The sequence below is a fragment of the Bubalus kerabau genome, chromosome X (assembly GCF_029407905.1).
Source record: "Bubalus kerabau isolate K-KA32 ecotype Philippines breed swamp buffalo chromosome X, PCC_UOA_SB_1v2, whole genome shotgun sequence".
Taxonomy (NCBI): Eukaryota; Metazoa; Chordata; class Mammalia; order Artiodactyla; family Bovidae; genus Bubalus; species Bubalus kerabau.
In genome coordinates this window covers 113,130,267-113,155,464 of record NC_073647.1, presented here as the reverse complement: position 1 = coordinate 113,155,464, position 25,198 = coordinate 113,130,267, and the positions used below count along the sequence as shown (strand labels likewise).

The 25,198-nt window shown below is 42.0% G+C and overlaps 1 protein-coding gene across 7 annotated transcripts in view; it reads right to left on the bottom strand.

Annotated features, from left to right (window-relative positions):
- ARHGEF9 (Cdc42 guanine nucleotide exchange factor 9) overlaps positions 1 to 25,198 on the bottom strand; it is a 547,099-nt gene that overhangs the window by 225,650 nt on the left and 296,251 nt on the right. The window contains exon 1 of one of the 7 annotated variants that reach the window (XM_055564534.1): positions 11,833 to 11,936. The exons of 4 other annotated variants lie outside the window; for them this stretch is intronic. Coding sequence is in view for 1 of the 3 variants with exons in the window: in XM_055564530.1 (XP_055420505.1) it covers positions 1,658 to 1,687 (30 nt within the window). In the remaining 2 variants the exon portion in view is untranslated. Of the gene's footprint in view, positions 1 to 1,657; positions 2,237 to 11,832; positions 11,937 to 25,198 lie in introns of those variants that run through there. 2 more of the 7 variants (XM_055564532.1, XM_055564530.1) reach the window with 2 other exon arrangements.

The window sequence follows — 25,198 nt, the reverse complement described above, 5'->3', positions numbered from 1 at the left end:
CTCATACACGATTAGCAAAACTTCAGATTTCTCTATTAACTTAATCTGTTGTCAATGGGTGGCTCTGGATCCCTACACTATAATATACTTAGAGGAGAAGGGAAGTATCTCCTAGACCCAGCTTCCAGAAATACTAGGACTTTCATTTTTTTAAGGCAAATTTCATGGCATTAGTTCATTATGAAAGAAGTCCTTTACCAAGATCATGACTCTCTGTTCCTTTCTGCCTTTCTCAGCACCATTTGATGATTCTGTGGAGTAGTGGAGAGGGACACTGACAGAGTCAGGAGACTCTTGTGCTGGACTGAGCTTTACCCTCATGGAGCTGTGTGGCCCTGGGCAAGTCTCTCCCACTCTCTGGATCACAACTTTCCTGGATGGACAACACGGGTCTGAAGGTCTTTTCCTGTTCTATTGCTTTCTGATTCTACAAACATTTGAAATAGCCTTATGGGACCCCACAGAAAGAGGAAGATCTGAGAAGAGTCCCTTGAAGCCCTGGCAAATACAGACTGAATGACTTCAAGAACCACTGAAACAGAGGTCTGAGGAAACTCCTCTGAACACAGTCTTAGCCCACACCAGATTTATGCCTCCCTTCCAGAATGGAAACAAAAAAAGGAGTTAAATATCCATTTTTCCCCAAAAGCTTCAGGCTACCTTCCTTCAGCTGCAGGTTATGGGTAGCAGTGGGGAACTGTAGGCTGGCATTGCCATCAGTGCCTGCTGACCCAACCTGACTGACCTCCAAGACTCTCTTGTCGATGCCTCCCAGCTGAAGACAAAGGCATGGTGGCCTCCCATGCCCCAGAGTCCCAAACCAGACTTGAGCTACCCCTCGCTGAGTCAGAGAATCATCAAGATGAAGCCACCACTTCCTCTCTGCAAAGGAAGTCATTCCAAGGTCTCCAGGTAGAGAAGGGAACATAATAGCATACAGTGAACTGTTGGGAGGATGATAGTAAACACACACACAAGCACACACTCCTTAGATTGGGGGTGGCAGAGAGAGTTCTAACCGAATGGGGCCGGACCCATTTCCAGAATGGCAGGTTTTGTAGCCTCTCCTTGGCAAAGCCTCAAGTGTGGACAGGGTGACCCCAGCCTAGGCAAAGAAAGGCTTCAGGACTCCCCCAGGCAGCTTCTCTGAGAGGGGCTCTCTGGCTCTCCCAGTAAGGGGATACACACAGCCTATTTGGGGGACCATGCAGTTCTCCCATACTGCCCCCTTCACAATCCCAGGCTTTGTAACTCCCCCCTCTTTCCCAAACCCGTGCCACCCCCCAGCCTCCCCACCCGCCCCCAGCCAATACTCTCTCCTGAGAGACTCACTGATCCCAGAGAGTCCCTCTACCCACCCCCTTGCCTCTCTGGTCTGCCAGGTGACCCCCCTCCCCCCCAACACACACACACACACACTCTTATCCCACTCCCACTCCGGGGTGGTAAGAAAGGGGACGGAGAAGGGAGGGGGCTTTCCTCACAGGCAGGCGAGCAAAGACTCCTAAAATGGCCACAGCAAGCTTGCTGGTTTCTCAAGGACAGCGGAGAGGGCTGTGTGCAGAAGCTAGGGGGCTCACTGCATGGCGGCTGGTGAAGGAACTGGGGGTGGGGCTAGGGGACTGAAGCTGGGGAAGCTGCGGTTATGTTCACTCACCATTCCCGATCCGCCCCTTATCCACTGCATGGTGCTAATGAAGTCCGGCTTCTCGTCAAGGCCCTGGAGGCTGTCGCGGGTTGTTTCAGGCAGGCTGGGCTGGCAGCGCTGGAGCAAGCGAAAGCCCCAGCGCCCCCTCCCCCTCGTTTCCTTCACAGCCCTACAGCCCAATCCCCTCTTCTCTGGACCTCCCCTTCATTCAGGTTTTTCCATCCCTGCAGCAGGCTCTGCCTCTCTGCCCCACAGCTCCCGAGGTGCTTGGCCTGGGGAGATGTGGGAGGGGGGGTTCCCACTGATCGCCTTTGTCCCTTGCCAAGGCTTGAGATCTGGGAGGCAGGGATGCAGGGAGATGATGTGGGTGAATAACCTCCGCACAGGAGAAGGCAGCTGCCACCTCTGCCTGCCTCCGGCTGTGCTGGAGTTAGATGCTGTTTATTGTGGGGCTCCCCAATTGTGTCGAGTCAGCGAAAAGTCTTTTCCAAAGTTGCCAGAGGTGTTGGGCCAGGCTTTGAAATAATACGATCCTGCCCCCCGTGAAGCCATACCAACACTCTCCTGCTTTATCACTTTCACTTCTCAGAACAACCTTGTGGAGGCAGGCATTGGTATATCCATATCACAGATAAATAAGTGGAGGTTTAGATGATGGAAGAGACCTACCTAAGGTCACATAAAAAAAGATAGTCTCAACTTTACCCTCTGCAGCTTTCCATGCTTCTTTTTGCTATAGTTCATACAAACACACACACACACACACACACACACACACCCTCATGATTCTTCCTGACACCCTCAGGAATATAAAAGGTAGCTTGTTGATGGATGAATTTTCCATTTGCTTATTTTGCTGAGAATAAGTCAAATGAACATCAGCAAAACAGGCAAACGGAGAAACCACCCACCTCTTCAACCCAGACTGGCCCCTCTGCATCTGCTGGGAGTTGATGCTGTTGGTCACATTCATACCTATTATTATTGCATATAGTCTTACAATAACTTTGTGAGGAAGACATTACAGTCAGTGTTAATTAATTAGTCCCTTATTATAGACATGAACATTGAAGACTAGAGAGTGAAAGATATTTGCCCATGGTAGCACAACCAAAGAAGGCAAGAATCCAAGGCTCCTGACCCACAGAGAGGTTCAAGCAAGAAAGGGATTACAAAAAGCAGAGATTGGGGTTACAGCAATAAGGAATTAAAATATGACATCAGAAAGAAGTGCCTGAAGGCGGTTGGTATGAAGACATCACTGGCATGCCCCACACACTACTTTACTGTCCTCTCCTTTCGAGCAAATGCTCCCCTCTTCATCCAAGGCATTGTTTTGGCCAAACAGAGCTGGCCTAATATCAAAATAACTGCCTTAATGAGTATTCAGTCCTGGGAGGGGTATAAGCAGAAGCTGAATTGTCCTTTGGCAAGGGATTCCTGAATCAAATGGGAACTTAGCCCGGGTGACCTTTCAACTTCCTTTCAAGTCTGATGGTTCAGTATTCAGAGATTCTACAATGTCTCCTCACTGTCTCATCTAGGGACCTTCATTCAGACTGAGGCTCTTGAATGCACCTCCATGGCCAACCAATCCATTCAACTCTCACGACTCTATAAAAATCTCTTTAAGACCTGACACTAGGCACACAGCCTCTGGAAAGCTTTTCTGAAATACTCTAAGACCTGATTTTATCACCTTTCATCTAACTTCTATAGTTCCACCTTTAGTTTTCTCAATTGAAAATAATCTTTTACTCATTGATTGTTATAGGCTGAACTGTGCACCCCGCCCCCAAATTCGTATGTTGAAGTGCAAACTCCCGTGCCTCAGAATGTGACTGTATTTGGAGATAGAGTCTTTAAAGAGGTAGTTAAGTAAAAACAAGGTCATTGTATAGGCCCTACTCCAATATGTCTGGTGTCCTTACATGAAGAGGAAATTTGGACATGGAGGCCTTGGAAAAGACTACCTTGATCTTGGACTTTCCAGCCTTTGGAGTTGTAAGAAAGTAAATTTATGTTATTTAAGCCATCCAGACTGCAGTACTTCATTATGGTAGCCCTGGCAAATTAATACACTAGTTATGTGTACATTTTTCTATTTAATGTCACTTAAGTGGAAATGTTTTTTTTTTTTAAGCAGAGGCAATGAATTACTAACCTTGCTATCTCCTACAGTAGTGACTAGCACATAGGAGATATCCAATAAAATTTGGATTTTTTTTAATGGATACATTCAGTCAACAATATTATTGAGGGGATATTTGTATACATATAGCTGATTTATTCATTGTACAGCATAAACTAACACAACATTGTAAAGCAACTGTACTCCAATAAAAAAATAAATAAAAAGACAAAACATAAAAAATATTATTGAGCTTCCTTGTTCCAGGCATTCGGATAGCTATTCAAGATACAAGACACAGTTCCTCATGGACTTTGTAATCTACTTGAAGTGGAGAAAAGATAAACAACAAAAAAGTAAACAAACAAGGTAATAAAAGGTGGTGACACATGCTTTGAAGGAGATACACCAATTTGTGTGATAGTGAGAAGCCTTGGGTTTATAGAAGTTGCCTATATCAATAATGATCCAGTCAGGAAAATAAAAACCACTCTAGATATTTCTTCTGTATGGTTTAATACAGAGAACAAATCACACTGTCAAAACAAAGAAGCCAAATAGGGGATGGTGGGGCAAGCTAACATGTAGCAACCATAGAAAACTATTACTAGTTTTCTACCCATCTAGAGCTAGATGGGTAATGGGAAAAGGTAACATTGTCAGAACCCAGAAACTGGTATTAAATTGAAGCTAAAAGCATGGGGTGGTTGGCCTGATGGTGCAGGTGCCATGAATAGAGGAATTGTCCCCAGAAGCTAGAGTCACTGAGGAGATAGAGCCACTTCCAGAATACACCTCTCTGAAGCAGGAGGTAAAGGAATACTCTTCCTCCTGTTCACCAGTCTCCCACGAGTGTCTTCCTTTGGACAAAACAAGTGAGATAGCAAGGGAATCTGAGAAAATTGGTTTGCAGGAGAAGAGGAAAGAATTGATATGAGGGCAAATATTTCAGTGTTAATGTATGACATATGTGGAAGAACAGATGTTGATCCCATAGGCATCAGTTCAGTTCAGTCGCTCAGTCATGTCCAACTCTTTGCGACCCCATGAATTGCAGCACACCAGGCCTCCCTGTCCATCACCAACTCCCGGAGTTCACTCAAACTCACGTCCATCGAGTCAGTGATGCCATCCAGCCACCTCATCCTCTGTCATCCCCTTCTCCTCCTGCCCCCAATCCCTCCCAGCATCAGAGTCTTTTCCAATAAGTCAACTCTTCGCATGAGGTGGCCAAAGTATTGGAGTTTCAGCTTTAGCATCATTCCTTCCAAAGAAATCCCAGGGCTGATCTCTTTCAGAATGGACTGGTTGGATCTCCTTGCAGTCCAAGGGACTCTCAAGAGTCTTCTCCAACACCACAGTTCAAAAGCATCAATTCTTTGGCGCTCAGCCTTCTTCGCAGTCCAACTCTCACATCCATACATGACCACTGGAAAAACCATAGCCTTGACTAGACGAACCTTTGTTGGCAAAGTAATGTCTCTGCTTTTGAATATGCTCTCTAGGTTGGTCATAACTTTCCTTCCAAGGAGTAAGCGTCTTTTAATTTCATGGCTGCAATCACTATCTGCAGTGATTTTGGAGCCCAAAAAAATAAAGTCTGACACTGTTTCCACTGTTTCTCCATCTATTTCCCATGAAGTGATGGGACTGGATGCCATGATCTTTGTTTTCTGAATATTGAGCTTTAAGCCAACTTTTCCACTCTCCTCTTTCACTTTCATCAAGAGGCTTTTTAGTTCCTCTTCACTTTCTGCCATAAGGGTGGTGTCATCTGCATATCTGAAGTTATTGATATTTATCCTGGAAATCTTGATTCCAGCTTGTGCTTCATTCAAATTGTAATAATCTTAAACAATCACTTATGCATATATATCAAAGTTGGCAATGATCTCCAAGATTATCTTCTTCAACATTCTCATTTTAGAGATGATGACATGTTCAGTTCAGTTGCCCAGTAGTGTCCATCTCTTTGCGACCCCATGGACTGCAGCAGGGCAAGAATCCCTGTCGATTACCAGCTCCTGGATCTTGTTCACATTTATGCCCATTGAGTCAGTGATGCCATCAAACCACTGCATCCTATGTCTTCCCCTTCTCCTCTGCCTTCAATCTTTCCCAGCATCAGGGTGTTTGCCAGTGAGTCAGTTCTTCGCATCAGGTGGCCAAAGAATTGGAGTTTCAGCTTCAGCATCAGTCCTTCCAATGAATATTCAGGACTGATTTCCTTTAGAGTGGACTGGTTGGATCTCCTTGCAGTCCAAGTGATTCTCAAGAGTCTTCTCCAACACCACAGTTCAAAAGCATTAATTCTTCAGTGTTCAGGTTTTGTTATGGTCCAACTGACATCTATACATGTCTTTGGAAAAACCATAGCTTTGACTAAATGGAACTTGTGGGTAAAATAACGAACTGTCTAGGTTGGTCATAGCTTTTCTTCTAAGGAGCAAGCATCTTTTAATTTCATGCTGCAGTCACCATCTGCAGTGATCTTGGAGCCCATGAAAATAGTGTCTTACTGTTTTGATTGTTTCCCCGTCTATTTGCCAGGAAGGGATGGGACCAGATGCCATGATATTCATTTTTTTGATTGTTGAGTCTTAAGCCAGCTTTTTCACTCTCTTATTTCACATTCATCAAGAGGCGCCTTAGTTCCTCTTCACTTTTTACCATAAGGGTGGTGTCATCTGCATATCTGAAGTTATTGATATTTCTCTCAGAAATCTTGATTCCAGCTTGTGCTTCATCCAGCCCAGCATTTTGCATGATGTACATTGCATACAAGTTAAATAAGCAGGGTGACAATATACAGCCTTGACATACTCCTTTGACAATTTTGAATCAATCCATTGTTTCATGTCTGGTTCTAACTCTTGCTTTATGACCTGCATACAGATTTCTCAGGAGGCAGGTAAGGTCATCTGGTATTCCCATCTTGTTAAGAATTTCCCACAGTTTGTTGTGATCCACACACACAAAGGCTCTGGCATTGTCAATAAAGCAGAAATAGATGTTCTTCTGGAAATCTCTTGCTTTTTCTCTGATCCAATGTATGTTAGCAATTTGATCTCTTGTTCATCTGTCTCTTCTAAATCCAGCTTGAACATCTAGAAGTTCTCTGTTGATGTACTGTTGAAGCCTCATTTGGAGAATATTGAGCCTTATTTTGCTAGCATGTGAGATGAGTGCAACTGTGTGGTAGTTTGAACATTCTTTGGCATTGCCTTTTTGGGATTGGGATGAAAACTGATTTTTCCAGTCCTGGGCAACTGCTGAGTTTTCCAAATTTGCTGGCATATTGACAGAACTTTCACAGCATAATCTTTTAGGATTTGAAATAGCTCAGCTGGAATTCCAACACTTCCACTAGCTTTGTTTGTAGTGATGCTTCCTAAGGCCCACTTGACTTCAGACTCCAGGATAGCTGGCTCTAGGTGAATGATCATACCATCATAGTTATCTGAGTCATTAAGATCTTTTTTGTATAGTTCTTCTGTATATTCTTGCCACCTCTTCTTAATATCTTCTGCTTCTGTTAGGTCCATACCATTTCTGTCCTTTATCAAGCCCATCTTTGCATGAAATGTTCCCTTGGTATCTCTAATTTTCTTGAAGCGATCTCTAGTCTTTCCCATTCTGTTGTTTTCCTCTATTTCTTTGCATTGCTCACTGAGGAAGGCTTTCTTATCTCTCTTTGCTATTCTTAGGAACTCTGCATTCAGATGTGTATATCTTTCCTTTTCTCCTTTGCTTTTTGCTTCTCTCTTTCACAGCTATTTGTAAGGCCTCCTCAGACAGCCATTTTGCTTTTTTGCATTTCTTTTTCTTGGGGATGGTCTTAATTGCAGTCTCCTGTACAGTGTCATGAACCTCCATCCATAGTTCATCAGGCACTCTGTCAGATCTAGTCCCTTAAATCTAGTTCTCATTTCCACTGTATAGTCATAAGCGATTTGATTTAGGTAATACCTGAATAAACAGGGTGATATAATAAAATGTAACTGAGAAAGAAAAACATTATTTTAGCTGGGTGGCCAAAGAAGGCCTCTCTGAAGAGATGACATCGGAGTTGACACCACAATGATAAGAAACCAGCTGGGACTTCCCTAGTGGTTCAGTGGTTAAAAATCTGCCTTGCAATGCAGGGGACATGGATTTGATCCCTGGTCAGGGAACTAATATTCCACATGCCACAGAGCAACTAAGCCTGCATGCTGCAACTACTGAGCCCATGTGCTCCAGAGCCCACACCCCACAACTAGAAAGCCCACATGCTGCAACTATTGAAGTCCTCACACTCTGGAACTTGCATGTCACAACTACTGAGACTGGGTGCCACAACTAGAGAGAGTCCGTGCACCACAAGGAAAGATCACATGACATAATGAAGATCCTGTGTGCTGCAACTAAGATCAGACACAGCAAAATAAATAAATTAGTTAATTTAAAAAATGAGCTGGGGGAAGAACATTCCAAACAACAGGAACAACAAAAGCAAAGGCTCAGAACTGGAAATTAGACTGATATGTGTGAGGGGCAGAAAAAGATCAACATGGCAGAATGTAGTAAAACACAAGAGAGTGGTGGGAGATAATGTCAGAGAAGCAGGCAGGACCAGAATATCAGGAGAGGAAAGTAAAAAAGAAAGGAGAGTTGGTGCCAGATGCAGATGACTTGTGCTTCCAAGGAGTTGAGAGTTTTGAAGGCAGGAGAGGAAGAAATGCTAAACATGATAGATGTCATCCCAAATAAGCAAAAACAAGGAGGAATTTAAAGCAAGATGTTAGTGCAATAGGAAAAGTGTGTATAGGTATATATCTAAATATATAGACTTAATATACATTGGCTTAGACTTTGAGAAGAAAAATCCAACTAGATGAATTTTTAAGGTCATCTATCCCTTTGCTGCTACTCAAAGTCTGGAGATCAGACCAGTGACATCAGCATCACCTGGGAGTTTATTAGAAATGCAGACTCCCATGTCCACCCCAGACCTACTGACTTAACACCAGTATTTTTTATTAAATTCCTAGTGATTCACATGCACATTAAAGTGTAGAAAGCCCATCTCTAGACCAAACTCGTGCCACTAGGTTGGAGTCATTGAGGTAATTTTCCTTGCTAAAAAAAGGATAGGAAACATCTTCATGTATATATGGATACATAATTAATAGTCAGAGATGTTGAGATCAGCTAAGGTTCCTGATTTGGGGGAGAAGGTTTGCTGAACATGTGTACTCCCATTTCTTCTGAGGGAACATCAGCTAAGATAGTCACTTGTCTAGGAACACAATTCCTCATCCTTAAGCTCCCCAAGCAGCTCAATGATCTTGCAGATCCAAGCCAGAGTAGAGATCCAGTGGATCCTGAGACACTTGAAATAAGCTCTTAATGTAGCTTCAAGCAGCCCAAGGAAGAGCAGGAAGGAAGTAGTCACACTTGTCTTTCTTCAGGCCTCAGCAGGCAGAGCTGAGGCTGTAGCTGCTACAGAAATCACTTCCCTGAATGTAAGGGTCCTTGGCCCAACTGCCTTCCCCCAAGGCAACTTTAGCTTGATCACAGCCACCAGTCAGACAAAAAGCCTATTCCTTCCTCTGTGGCAGAGATCCATTAGTTACTCTCCTCCTGTAAGCTCTCCATGGGGTCTTTACTCTCAAATTTAGATAAATGAAATAACTTCACATTCATTTCAGTCAAACCCTTTTCCTAGCACTCACCTCTTTCCTCCTTCTCTCCCTCTTCACTTTCTCCCATATGCCATGCCTTTCAGACTCAAACAACTTCTTGTTTATCTAAGAGATTTTCTTTCCTATCCAAAAATACACTATTCATTTTTAGTTACAAAGATAGGAGCTGAAATAACTGCATGAACTACTAGCTTCATTTGGGTGAACAGAAAAAATCCCCATCTGGGCAGAGGTATTGCCTGTGTATCTGCTCAAAGATTCTCTGGCAAAACAAACTCACATGTTGATGTTCAACCTTATGAAATGATGAGTTTCCCATTATTGAAGGCCACAAAGTAGAGTCTGGAAGAATACCTGCCAGAGATGCTGTAGAATGAATCTTCCATTGATGGAAGGGTGTGTTAGAGAACCATGCAAAGAAGTCAGTGAACCAAGATGAAAAAAACACTGGACTGGGAGTCAGATGACTGCTGAGTTGCTGTGTGACCTTGGACAAGCAATTCAGACTTTTTACCTGTCAAATGTTGTTGTTAGAGTCTCTTAATGCTTTTTGATCTGTGGTTTTACAGAGTGCAGAGAGTGTCCTTCAGAGGCCACTTCGTTTTCTGGGGGACATGAGGGAGGCTGAGTAAGAGGAGCTCTGGGCCCCACTTCAACCAAGTAGTTCTCCTTTCATCTGCTTAATGCATTAAATTTCTAGCTAAGATTCTGGTTAAACAAAGCATCCCTGCTGCTAAAAACAAACCAAGACTACATCAAAGGCTGAAAATGGAAAGTCTGGCCAACAGCCCACCAGTGCTTTAAGTTTTGGGATGCTCAACAAATATATATGGATATATATTTTTAATTGGGATATTTCATATAAAATATGAAGTTCCAGCTTCTCTAGAAACATCAGAAGGTCTGGCAGCCTAGGGCTGATATTCCCACCATACAGCCATCAGCTTAGCTAAGTGGCAGCTTCCTTCTTTAGAGCCACTGTGCCTGACTACTGGCCCCTATCTAGCCTCTGAAGACATCTGAGTGGTGATTCCTGCTTTCTAGGGCTCTCTGACCTTCTACTTCTTTACCTCTTCATAGTTCCAGGGGGGCTTCCCAGGTGGGGCTAGTGGTAAAGAACCCACCTGCTAATGCAGGAGATGTGGGTTTGATCCCTGTGTCAGGAAAATCCCCTGGAGGAGGGCATGCCAACCCACTCTAGAATTCTTGCCTGGAGAATCCCATGGACAGAGGAGCCTAGTTGGCTATAGTGCATAGAGTTGCAAAGAGTCAGACATGACTGAAGTGACTTAGCATGCAGACACAGTTTCAGACAAACTCAGAATGGGATGATTTAGGAATGATTTTGTCTGTATAGGGATGTAGTCCACGAAGAGCAATGCCTTTAAAATTTTAATATTCACGGATGTTCTGAATGAATATTCTGATTCAGTTTGGTCTGGTGTGGAACCTAAGGTTCTGCATTTCTAATAGATTATCAGGTGATACAGATACTACTGACCCATGGTCCACACTTACAGAAGTGAGAGGCCAATAGAAAAAGTAAAGAAGAAGCAAGAGCCATGGGCTCCAGTCCCAGTTCTCATTGAGAGCGTCTCTGAGAAAACTACTAAATCTTCTGCTAACCATTCCCCAGGCCTGGGGATGGTAAGAGTGGGATGGTCAGAGGACAAGAAGAGACTCTTCCAGCCAGAGGCATGCTTGGCCAGGAAAAGCATTGCAAAGAAAACCAGCAAGGTGTCCATTTAACAGAAGGTAAGTTTCCTTCAAGAACACTTGTCCCCCCCACCCCCTGACTCCCATCAACCTGGATGACTTGAGTCACCTCTCAGTTTCCAAATTCTGACTCCTGAACTTCAAGGACATTTTTTTTTTTCCTGGTGAAGGTGCTGAGGACAGTCAAGGGAGAGGGGAGAAAAAAAGGAGGGAGAAATGGGAGAAAAAGAAGAGGAAATGAAGAGAGTAAGTAGAAAAATAAGAGAATAAGGAGGAGAGGTAAAAGGATGAAGTGATGGAGGGAGAAAAAGGAGGGTAAAGAAATTAGAGGAGGAAGCAGTGGTAGATGAGGAAGGGGAAAAGGGAAAGAAGAAGAGGGAGGAGGAGGTGGGAGGAAAGGAAAGGAGGAAGAATTGGAAAGAGGTGAGCTGAAGAGGTCAAGGCTAAGACTTTTCCTAAAGACTCCCTCCTTGCTACATTCCATCCTCATCTGACCACTCCTCACAGCAGAATATCTTCACAGCAGGATCCAGAGTCGGACACAAATGAGCAACTGAACTGAACTGAACTGAAGGTCCCTTTCAATGATCTTCTGAAATGCTATGGCAACAGGACAAGGTGACTGCATTCAGCCTAGCCTCCTAGCTTACCTATGATGCAACGTTTCTTCTTCCTCACCAGTTGCATAGCAGGAGACACCCATCCACACCCATGCTTCCTCTTCCTGGTATAGGTGGATTAACAGAATTCATCAGGCTTCTGTGGAAGTCCAGAGGTGAGGGGTAAACCAGGAAGGAAGAGAGAAGGCATCACCTATACTTACATATATACAATTAGTTGCCAAGTCCTGTTGCCTCTGCCCCTATGGCATTTTTTCTTTATCCCCTCCTTCCCATACTTATAACAGTTGCTTCAGGCCAACCCTTTATTTCTCTCCTGACCATCACATCAACTGCTTAAGTGCCAATATACCTCCATTTTTGCTGCCGTCCAATCCATTCTCACTCTACTTCCAGAGTTAGAGCCCTAAAGCATTATTTGATCCTCCTCTCATGAAACCTTTTTAATGAATCCTCATGGCTTACAAAACGAAGCTCAAACTATTTAAAAAGATATTAACAAGTCTCTATAACCTGGCCCTAGATCTTCTAAATACTCTTTAGTCTCACTGAGTATCTACAGTTTCCAGCTCACATGCTTTTAAAATAATATCATGTGATATACAAGCAGCTCATGCAGTTCAATTCCAGAAAAATAAACGACCCAATCAAAAAATGGGTCAAAGAACTAAACAGACATTTCTCCAAAGAAGACATACGTATGGCTAACAAATACATGAAAAGAGGTTCGACATCACTCATGATCAGAGAAACGCAAATCAAAATCACAATGAGGTACCATCTCATGCCAGTCAGAATCAGTTCAGTTCAGTTCAGTCACTCAGTCTTGTCCAACTCTTTGCACCCCATGAACTGCAGCACGCCAGGCCTCCCTGTCCATCACCAACTCCCGGAGTTCACTCAGACTCATGTCCATTGAGTCAGTGATGCCATCCAGCCATCTCATCCTCTGTTGTCCCCTTCTCCTCCTGCCCCCAATCCCTCCCAGCATCAGAGACTTTTCCAATGAGTCAACTCTTCACATGAGGTGGTCAAAGTACTGGAGTTTAGGCTTCAGCATCATTCCTTCCAAAGAAATCCCAGGGCTGATCTCCTTCAGAATGGACTGGTTGGATCTCCTTGCAGTCCAAAGGACTCTCAAGAGTCTTCTCCAAAACCACAGTTCAAAAGCGTCAATTCTTCAGCACTCAGCTTTCTTCGCAGTCCAACTCTCACATCCATACATAACCACTGGAAAAACCATAGCCTTGACTAGATGGATCTTTGTTGGCAAAGTAATGTCTCTGCTTTTGAATATGCTATCTAGGTTGGTCATAACTTTTCTTCCAAGGAGTAAACGTCTTTTAATTTCATGGCTTCAGTCACCATCTCACACGCTAGTAAAGTAAGGCTCCAAATTCTCCAAGCCAGGCTTCAGCAATACGTGAACCGTGAACTTCCAGATGTTCAAGCTGGTTTTAGAAAAGGCAGAGGAACCAGAGATCAAATTGCCAACATCCGCTGGATCATCGAAAAAGCAAGAGAGTTCCAGAAAAACATCTATTTCTGCTTTATTGACTATGACAAAGCCTTTGACTGTGTGGATCACAATAAACTGTGGAAAATTCTGAAAGAGATGGGAATACCAGACCACCTGACCTGCCAGTCAGAATGGCTGCTATCAAAAGTCTATAAACAATAAATGCTGGACAGGATGCAGAGAAACAGGAACCCTCTTACACTGTTCTTGGGAATGCAAACTAGTACAGCCACTATGGAGAACAGTGTGGAGATTCCTTAAAAAACTGGAAATAGAACTGCCATATGACCCAGCAGTCCCACTGCTGGGCATACACACTGAGGAAAACAGAAATGAAAGAGACACATGTACCCCAATGTTCATCGCAGCACTGTTTATAATAGCCAGGACATGGAAGCAACCTAGATATCCATCAGCAGACGAATGGATAAGAAAGCTGTGGTACATATACACAATGGAGTATTACTCAGCCATTAAAAAGAATACATTTGAATCAGTTCTAATGAGGTGGATGAAACTGGAGCCTATTATACAGAGTGGAGTAAGCCAGAAAGAAAAATACCTATACAGTACGCTAACATATAATACAGTATATGCTATATATATAGCATATATATAGAATTTAGAAAGATGATAACGATAACCCTGTATGGGAGACAGCAAAAGAGACACAGATGTATAGAACAGTCTTTTGGACTCAGTGGGAGAGGGCGAGGGTGGGATGATTTGGAAGAATGGCATTGAAACATGTATGATATCATATGTGAAACGAATCACCAGTCCAGGTTCAATGCATGATATAGGATGCTTAGGGCTGGTGCACTGGAATGACCCAGAGGGATGGTATGCAGAGGGAGGTGGAAGGGGGGTTCAGGATGGGGAACATGTGTACACCCGTGGTGGATTCATATTGATGTATGGCAAAACCAATACAATATTGTAAAGTAATTAGCCTCCAATTAAAATAAATAAATTTATATTAAAAAAAGAAAGAGATACGTGTACCCCAATGTTCATCACAGCACTGTTTACAATAGCTTGGACATGGAGGCAACCTAGATGCCCATCAGCAGACAAATGGATAAGAAAGCTGTGGTGCATATATACAATGGAATGTTACTCAGCTATTAAAAAGAATGCGTTTGAATCCATTCTAATGAGGTGGATGAAACTGTTATACAGAGTGAAGTAAGTCAGAAAGAAAAACACCAGTACAGTATATTAATGCATATATATGGAATTTAAAAAGATGGTAACGATGACCCTATATGCAAAACAGCAAAAGAGACATGGATTTAAAGAACAGACTTTTGGACTTTGTGGTAGAAGGCCAGGGTAGGATGATTTGAGAGAATGCATTGAAACATGTATATTACCATATGTGAAATAGATTTCCAGCCCAGGTTCAATGCATGAGACAGGGTGCTCAGGGCTGGTGCACAGGGATGACCCTGAGGGATGGGATGGGGAGGGAGGCAGGAGGGTGGTTCAGGATGGGGAACACATGTGCACCTGTGGCTGATTCATGTCGATATATGGCAAAAACCACTACAATATTGTAAAGTAATTGGCCTCCAATTCAAATTAATTAATTAATTTTAAAAATATAATTTGAGAAATGTTTCCCCTACTTCTGCTTGTCTAAGTCCTAGCCATCCTTCCAGGCATGGTTCAAAAGTCATCTCTTCTAGGAAGCTTCAACCCAAATTGAAATCCATCTCTTTTTTTCTGTATGCTCACGACATTTTACTGGCAACCTTTTTATGTCACTTGTTACTGCTTGCTATATGTAGTTAGATGTTTATGAGCTTGTCTGCCCCACATAATTTTGCTTCCCCACAGCCTCTGGCAGAGCACTTAGTGTTCAGAGGCTTAGAAAATGTTTGTTTAATGAATTTATGTTCTGAGAAGGCATTTTAAAAAGGGCTCCAGGTGGGTTCAGAGAAGGGTATTTCTGAGAAGGGTACAGTGACTCATGTAGGGTTCACCTTTTACTGGAGGCTTTAAGGCATACTAGGGGTGTCTCCATCTCCGCCCCCGAAACTAATGCTCCTCTTGATTCTTCACATTCCAGTATTATAATAACCCCCTTTTGGAACTGGAGACATTTTTGAGGTCTCTGAGAAATGAAAGTAACCTTGAAAGGGGGCGCCCAGCCTAAAGCACTGATTTTCAAAGGGTAGACTGCAAGCCTTCAATGAACTAATGTGGACCCATTTGGATAATAAAGCCAATTAGGTGTGTCCTGATTAGCTTTTTTTTTTAACTGAAGAGAAAGTTTCAGGCTATATGGCAAATAATAAGGCATTAATGCCTTACTACATGGCAAATAATAAATAATGCCTAACTACATGGAAAATAATAAATTGTTTGAAAAGTTTGTTTCTATTTTGTATGTTAGTTGTGATGTTGAATATATAGTTTTTAATGTGGGTTCCAGTCAAAAGAGTTTGAAATATGTCTTCCTAAGCCAACATTGGCTGAGAGCAAGATAAAGTAACATAAGCTATTTACTTTATCTCTCTGGATCCCAGTTTCTTCATCAGAAGAACAAGAATACTAATAGTATCTATATCAAAAAGTTGCTGTGAAGAGTAAACAAGTGAATACACATAAAGTCTTTAGCACAGTTTCTGGCACATGTTAACCCTGATGATAGTGATTAACTGTGGGATGGAGGTAGGGGGTAGGGTTGAAAAGATTGCAGTAAGGATCTCTAAGGATGGTAAAAGACCTTGACAGATCTGTTGTTGACCACATGAAGTGACACTCATACATAGTGGGTCCAAATATGATACAAACTATATGTAGTTACACACACACACGCATACTTGTACATCCAATAGCCCCACACAAACTATAGTCCCTACAAGTAGTGAATCATGTCTGTCACTTTGCTCTGGTGAGGAATCTGAGCCTGTCACAAAATAAAGTGTTTGGGGTCTAATATTCAGGATGGCCAGGAAGAAAAGGGGGCCTAGGATAGGGGGACAGTTGTGTTAGGAGCAATGAAAATATCCTAGTCTCCAAAGCACAGAGCATACATTGAAAGAACCTCATGAAACCCTGGGAGTCAGACAAATGAAATACAGGCAGGCATAAGACCACTTGCTTATTTTCCATCAATCTTTCTTTCCTTTTGGGGTGTGATTCTTCTGTGAGCCTGCTGCTTTGTCTTCTCAGGATGGGTGCTGCTGCTAAGTCACTTCAGTCATGTCTGACTCTGTGCAACCCCATAGACAGCAGCCCACCAGGCTCTCCCGTCCCTGGGATTCTCCAGGCAAGAACACTTGAGTGGGTTGCCATTGCCTTCTCCGTCTCAGGATGATTAGGTCTATCTTATATTCTTGCGGACATGTAAAGAGATATAAGTAGGCAGTGGCAGGGAAGAATTCTTGTCATTTATTTTTATTCAAAGAATATTTATTGAGCACCTTCTATGTGCTAGGCACTTCCTGTATCTGGTACTGGGGATATTTTGGTGAATGAAGCTGTCAAAAAATCTTTGATTTCATAGAACTTATGTTCTAGCAGAAAGAGGCAGATAACAAGGAAAAATAAATAAATAAAATTTATTGTATGTCAAATGGTTAAAAATGCTGTTAGGTGAAAAGGCAGAGAAGATGGGGGTAACAAACATGCAATTTTTAAAAGGATAGTCAGTGACAATATCACTAAGAAGACATGTGAACTAGACCTGATTGAAGTGAGAAAGCAATGTAGACATCTGAGGTCAGAGTGTTCCAGGTGAAAGGAATAGCAAGCAAGGCCTGAGACTGGAATATGCCTGGTGATTTGGAATAAGATAGGGAAGGGCAGTATAACTGGAATGGGGTAAGCAATAAGACAATGGTGGGAAATGAGGTCATGGAGGTAATAGGCATGAGCATGTAGGGTCTAATAGATTATCGTGAGGATTAGGCTTTTACTCTAAATGAGGTGGGATAAAAATGAAGAATGGTGAGCCAAGAAGTAATATGTGACATGATTTGACTTAAGTTTTAACAAGCTCACTCTGGCTGCTGTGTAAAGAATTGACTCTAGGGGGTTAAAGGAGGAAACAGAGAGGACAGAAAGAAGAATAATGCAGTAACAGTGAGAGATGATAGTGGTTTAGACTAGAGTGGTAGCATGAGAGAAATAATCAATTTCACATGAATTTTGAAGGTAGAACCAACTGGATTTCCTGATGAATTGGATGTGGGATGTGAGAGAAAATGAGTTATCAAGGATTTTGATCTGAGCATCTAGAAGAAAGTAGTTGGGAGTTACTTATTTACTGAAGCAGAGAAGATTGCAAGAGAACCAGATATGGGGTTTTATATCAAGAAATCAGTTTGGGAAATATTAAGTTTGAAATGCCTATTAGATATCCAAGTGAAAATACTAAATAGGCAGCTAGATGTGTCCAGGCAGGCCAGGCCAGAGATATAAGCTTGGAATCATTAATGTATAAATGTTATTTAAAGTTATGAGGCTAGATGAGGAATTCACCAAAGACACTAATATAAAAGGAGAAGAGAAAAGGTCCAAAGACTGAGCCCTGGGGCCTTCCAACATTTAGAGACTGGGAAAATGAGGAGAAAGGAGCAGAGGAGTCTGAGAAGGAGCAGTCAGTGAGGAAGGAGTGAGACCAGAAGAGTGTCCTGGAAACCAAGGAAGACAGAATTTCAATGATGAAGGAATAGTCAGCTTTGTCAAGTACAGTTGAGAGGGGTTCTTTTACGGGTTAGTAAGAGGAAAGCTGATATAACAGTGGTATGTGTTTTTAGGGAAGGGGAAGTGTTTGCTCCCTAGATAACAGCTTCTTGAGTGGTCTATATAGAGGCAGTGTGGCATAAAGATTCTGGTTCAAGAGGCACATGGACCTGGGCTGGACTGGCCAGCAATTCTGTGTGCTTGATGTGTCATGTGAGACACTTAATACAGAGAGCAGAGCAGCTGTAGTCGTGAACCACATTGGAAACACTGGACTACCAGTAATAGATGTATAAGGAGCAGCTACCCATAGGGTACAATTATAAGCACACTAGGGAGCAGTCTGGAGAAGGCAATGGCACCCCACTCCAGTACTCTTGCCTGGAAAATCCCATGGGCAGAGGAGCCTGGTAGGCTGCAGTCCATGGGGTCGCTAAGAGTCAGACACGACTGAGTGACTTCACTTTCACCTTTAACTTTCATGCACTGGAGGAGGAAATGGCAACCCACTCCAGTGTTCTTGCCTGGAGAATCCCAGGGATGGGGGAGCCTGGTGGGCTGCCATCTATGGGGTCGCACAGAGTCGGACACAACTGAAGCAACTTAGCAGCAGCAGCAGCAGCAGCAGAGAGTAGTTAGAAGCACACTCTCCAAACATCCTCCCATTCCAAGATCAGATTCTAGCCTTTCTTGTTTATTCAATCAACACTATTTGTGAAACACTGCTCTAAAGTGTGAAAGTGAAAGTCTCTCAGTTGTGTCCGAATCTTTGCAACCCCATGGACTATACATTCCATGGAATTCTCCAGGCCAGAATACTGGAGTGGGTAGACTTTCCCTTCTCCAGAGACACTGTTCTAAGCACTTACAAATAATAACTCAGTGAATCTCCACAACAGCCCTGTGAGGTAAGTTGTATAATTATCCCATTTTTACAGATGAAAAAACTGAGGCAAGGGAGAGTCTAAGTGACTAGTTCAATTGTACACAGTTACTAAGAGGCAGATCCAGAATTTTAAATCTGCTGTCTGCAGTGTAAATGTTCTTAACCTTTTCAACCAGGCATTAGCAGATGTGGGCCAAATCCTGCACACATGCTATGCTGTTTTTGTGTATTCTTGCACATCTTGAAAGAATTGTTCAAAAAAAGGAAAATCATGCAACAGAGACCTAATATGGTCCACAAAGTTTAAAATATTTACTATAAGGCCCTTTACAGAAAAATGTTACCATTCCCTGCTCCATACTATAAAAGGGGAAGAAAATACCTCTAATTAGTTTGTGGGTATATCAAATGACATAATATATAGAAAGCAGATGTAGGTGCTCAAAAATAGAAGTTTTTCTTTTTTTTTTCTTTTTTTTAAATAGCAGTTTTTCTTGATTAATTTTATATCCTTCTGCTATTAGCTGTCTGCTTCTTTCACTCTTCCCCAGAAGAATTCTTGTTAGATTTGATTCATTCCAGTACTCCCCATCTTCCCCACCAACCTTTGCTGAAATGTTACAAGAAATAATTGAGCTAGATGGAAATATCAACCATTTATTAGTTGATGTCACCATTGACAGAACACATTAGAAAATTTAAGTTCAGTAGGACTTTCAGTGGTATTAAATTCCTAAATGAGTTGGATGAAGCAAGTAGGTTCTATTTAAGAAAGTTTTGACAACAAATGGTAAATAAGTGACTAAATAATATTTCTAGAGATAGAAAATCAATATATGATGGGTTATGTCTCCTAAAAAACAAAATTTTGAATAAATATCTAGAAAACTTTAAATAAAGTGATCTTTCATTTGACTATTACATATAAGGAAAAATTATAGAACATCAGAGCTCAAAGACTCCATAGAAATTCTCTAGTCAAACACTTTCAGAATAAAGATGGGGACTCTGAAGCCCATAGATAGGAAGATACTTACACATTGTCACACAGCACATCTGGAACTAGCATCCTGTTCTCCAAATGTAGTGCTTTTTTCATTAAACCGGTGGTTGAAAACTAGTATCTTGGGGCTAGAATCTGTTTAGTTTGTATCACAAAATTTTAAGAAAATTTGATCCAACATTAAAAAAAAAAAACAATATTGCACAAAAATCTGGATTTCCAAATTCCACTGAACTAAATTATAAGATCTGGCAAAATAGGTTCACTTCTCCAAATGACCAGGGTCCAATGGAGCTAAATAGTGGCTGCCTCCTTTAGAAAGGGTTTTGCCATGTTCCTCACCACTTTCAAATGAATTCACTCTGTAATACCGCTCATGTAACTTATCAACTAAACTCCTAGAGGCATTTATGATTTACCTCTCCCTCATTAAATTTCACAGCATTCTTCCAAACAAGGGATAGACGACTGTCTATCCTAGGGCTTCCTGAAGAAAGATGTGCTGAGGAGGCAGAGTCATGGACTCTCAGAGGCTTGTTTCTCATTCTTAAGAGTTGTTTTAGGGAAACTAGTTGCTTAACAAAAACCCATTTCCCTTCTTCTTGAGTATGAATGCATCAGGAGTCCTTTGCTACTAAGATTGCCAAATAGGAGGTCAGTGGAAGTTCTTGGGGTGGAGCTTTCAGGAAAGCTCCTTAAAACAATGGTAGGTAGCATATGCCATTTTTGTCCTTCCCACTGTTTGTAATACAGATGTGACAGCTTGAGTTCCAGTAGCTAACTTGTGACCTTAAGGATGAAAACCATGTGCTAAGGATGATAGAGTCACCATACCAGCCCTGAACAGCCTACCTCTATCTAGATCATTTTTACATGATAGAAAAATAATTGTCTATGTTATTTTAGCTACTGTTATATTTCATTTCTGTTACCAGCAGCTGAATGTAATTCCTAACATGTAAGCCAAGCATTAGATTGGCTTTGAGGTAGTAAAGATGAATGCTGGAGGGAAAATTATAATTAGGTCTAACCCAAATAACTACCCTATTATTCTAAAATACCTTAAAAAAATCTTTCTCTTGGTCCCTTCCTTGTCCCAGGCATTTTATTTCTTTTTCATAAATGATACTCTATCTTTCTGCCTCTAATCAATTATTCATATCTGCTCTCCATTAAATAAATGCCTACTTACTTGATTCAGTTCAGTAGTCATGCCAGCCTGGGAGTGTGCTAGGCACTGGGGTATATACAATTGAATGAGATTCCATCCCAATCTGGTTGGGACATCTGCACCATTGTTGGTTAGGTAAATAGGTAAGAGTGTTAAACTCTGGAGTTAGATCCCATGGGTTCAAATTCTAACTCTATTACTTCTTAGTTGTGGGACCTTGGGCAATCTAATTAACCTCTGCATGCTTCAGTCTTCTTGTCTGTAAACTGGAAATAGTAATACTCTCTACTTTTAGAGGGTCATTGTGAAGATTAAGTGAGGCTAATAGGAATCAGTGAAGTAAAATGGACTGGAATGGGTGAATTTAACTCAGATGACCATTATATATACTACTGTGGGCAGGAATCCTTAGAAGAAATGGAGTAGCCATCATGGTCAACAAAAGTGTCTGAAATGCAGTACTTGGATGCAATCTCAAAAACAACAGAATGATCTCTGTTCATTTCCAAGGCAAGCCATTCAATATCACAGTAATCCAAGTCTGTGCCCCAACCAGTAATGCTGAAGAAGCTGAAGTTGAACAGTTCTATGAAGACCTACAAGACCTTTTAGAACTAACACCCAAAAAAGATGTCCTTTTCATTATAGGGCACTGGAATGCAAAAGTAGGAAGTCAAGAAACACCTGGGGTAACAAGCAAATTTGACCTTGGAATATGGAATGAAGCAGGGCAAAGGCTAATGGAGTTTTGCCAAGAGAACGCACTGGTCATAGCAAACACCCTCTTCCAACAACACAAGAGAAGACTGTACACATGGACATCACCAGATGGTCAACACCAAAATCAGATTGATTATATTCTTTGCAGCCAAAGATGGAGAAGCTTTATACAGTCAGCAAAAACAAGACCAGGAGCTGACTGTGGCTCAGATCATGAACTCCTTATTGCCAAATCCAGACTGAAATTGAAGAAAGTAGGGAAAACCACTAGGCCATAAAGGTATGACCTAAATCAAATCCCTTATGATTATACAGTGGAAGTGAGAAATAGATTTAAGGGACTAGATCCTCTGTCCATAGTTCATCAGGGACAGTGCCTGATGAACTATGGACAGAGGTTTGTGACATTGTACAGGAGACAGGGATCAAGACCATCCCCATGGGAAAGAAATGCAAAAAAGCAAAATGGCTGTCTGGGGAGGCCTTACAAATAGCTGTGAAAAGAAGGGAAGTGAAAAGCAAAGGAGAAAAGGAAAGATATAAGCATCTGAATGCAAAGTTCCAAAGAATAGCAAGAAGAGATATGAAAGCCTTCCTCAGCGATCGATGCAAAGAAATAGAGGAAAACAACAGAATGGGAAAGACTAGAGATCTCTTCAAGAAAATTAGAGATACCAAGGGAACAGTTCATGCAAAGATGGACTCAAAAAAGGACAGGAATTGTATGGACCAAACAGAAGCAGAAGATATTAAGAAGAGGTGGCAAGAATACATGGAACTGTGCAAAAAAGATCCTCATGACGCAGATAATCACGATGGTGTGATCACTCACCTAGAGCCAGACATCCTGGAATGTGAAGTCAAGTGCGCCTTAGAAAGCATCACTACCAACAAAGCTAGTGGCGGTGATGGAATTCCAGTTGAGCTCTTTCAAATCCTGAAAGATGATGCTGTGAAAGTGTTGCACTCAATATGCCAGCAAATTTGGAAAACTCAACAGTGGCCACAGGACTGGAAAAGGTGAGTTTTCATTCCAATCCCAAAGAAAGGCAATGTCAAAGAATGCTCAAAGTACTGCACAATTGCACTCATCTCACACGCTAGTAAAGCAACGCTCCAAATTCTCCAAGCCAGGCTTCAGCAATACGTGAACCGTGAACTTCCAGATGTTCAAGCTGGTTTTAGAAAAGGCAGAGGAACCAGAGATCACATTGCCAACATCCGCAGGATCATAGAAAAAGCAAGAGAGTTCCAGAAAAACATCTACTTCTGCTTTATTGACTATGCCAAAGCTTTTGACTGTGTGGATCACAATAAACTGTGGAAAACTCTGAAAAATTTCTCTTGAGAAATCTGTATGCAGGTCAGGAAGCAACAGTTAGAACTGGACATGGAACAACAGACTGGTTCCAAATAGGAAAAGGAGTACGTCAAGGCTGTATCTAGTCACCCTGCTTATTTAACTTATATGCAGAGTACATCATGAGAAACGCTGGACTGAAAGAAACACAAGCTGGAATCAAGATTGCCAGGAGAAATATCAATAACCTAAGATATGCAGATGACACCACCCTAATGGCAGAAAGTGAAGAGGAACTAAAAAGCCTCTTGATGAAAGTGAAAGAGGAGAGTGATAAAGTTGGCTTAAAGCTCAACATTCAGAAAACTAAGATCATGGCATCTGGTCCCATCACTTCATGGGAAATAGACGGGGAAACAGTGGAAACAGTGTCAGAGTTAATTTTTTTGGGCTCCAAAATCACTGCAGATGGTGATTGCAAGCCATGAAATTAAAAGACGCTTACTCCTTGGAAGGAAAGTTATGACCAACCTAGATGACATATTCAAAAGCAGAGACATTACTTTGCCAACAGACGTCTGTCTAGTCAAGGCTATGGTTTTTCCAATGGTCATTTATGGATGTGAGAGTTGGACTGTGAAAATAGCTGAGTGCTGAAGAATTGATGCTTTTGAACTGTGGTGTTGGAGCAGACTCTTGAGAGTCCCTTGGACTGCAAGGAGATCCAACCAGTCCATCCTAAAGGAGATCAGTCCTGGGTGTTCATTGGAAGGACTGATGCTGAAGCTGAAACTCCAATACTTTGGCCACCTCATGCGAAGAGTTGACTAATTGGAAAAGACTCTGATGCTGGGAGGGATTGGGGGCAGGAGGAGAAGGGGACAACAGAGGATGAGATGGCTGGATGGCGTCACTGACTCGATGGACATGAGTTTGAGTGAACTCCGGGAGATGGTGATGGACAGGGTGGCCTGGCATGCTGCAGTTCATGGGGTTGCAAAGAGTCAGACATGACTGAGTGACTGAACTGAACTGAACTAAACTAAATACATGTACAGCACTTAGAATAGTGACTGATTCATGAGAAGAAAATGGCAACCCACTCCATTACTATTGCCTGGAAAATCTTGTGGATGGAGGAGCCTGATAGACTACAGTCCATGGGGTCACAAAGAGTCAGACAGGACTGAGTGACTTCATTCACTCACTCACTCATGGTGTGGTAAGCAGACTAATTGTGTCCCAAAGATATCTAGTGGGACAGGACTGAGTGACTTCACTCCCTCACAATCCTAGATTACAGAACAAAGGAGAGGTCAAAGGTTACAGGACAAAGGAGCATTAAGATAGAAGATGGAATTAAGGTTGCTAATGACAACTAAAAATGTTGCTTACCATCTAGTTCTACAATAATTATGTCACTAGCCACTATAATCACTGACCTTTAACATACCCTGAAAACAGTTCAGGTTGGATATCAGGAATTAGGCACTCTGTATTCTGGGAAACTGGAAGAATAGACCTTCTTATTGGTAGATATTTTCAGAACATTTTTTTTCCATGAACCCAAGCTCTTGCATCTTCCCATGCTTATAAAAGCACGCTAAAACCATTAACTAAGACATCTATTCTTCACGACTAACAGCAAACTTCTACCAAGTTGTGTGCTTGGTTGCAGGTATTCCTGTCACCAAAATCACATATATGTTGATCTCCCCTCTTACTTCTTTGGAGCAGTTTCTCAAGGCTGTCTCCTCTGCTATAGTCCCCAATAAGTTCTCAAATAAAACTGAAACTCACAGCTCTCATGTTGTGTCCTTTTTTTTTTTTTTTTTTTTCAGTCAACACTTATCAGACACTTTGAAATAAGGAGATTATCCTGGATTATTCTTAAATGTGGAAGCAGGAGGCAGAAGAGTAGGTGTCAGAATGATGTGATGTGATGTGAAAAAGAGTTGATCAGCCAGTGCTGGCTTTGAAGAAGGACTGTAGCCTTAAGCTAAAGAATGTCAAGTGTCTGGAGGCTGGAAAAAGCAAGAAATGCATTCTTTCCTAAAGTCTCCCAAAAGGAATACATTATCACTGACACCATAATTTTA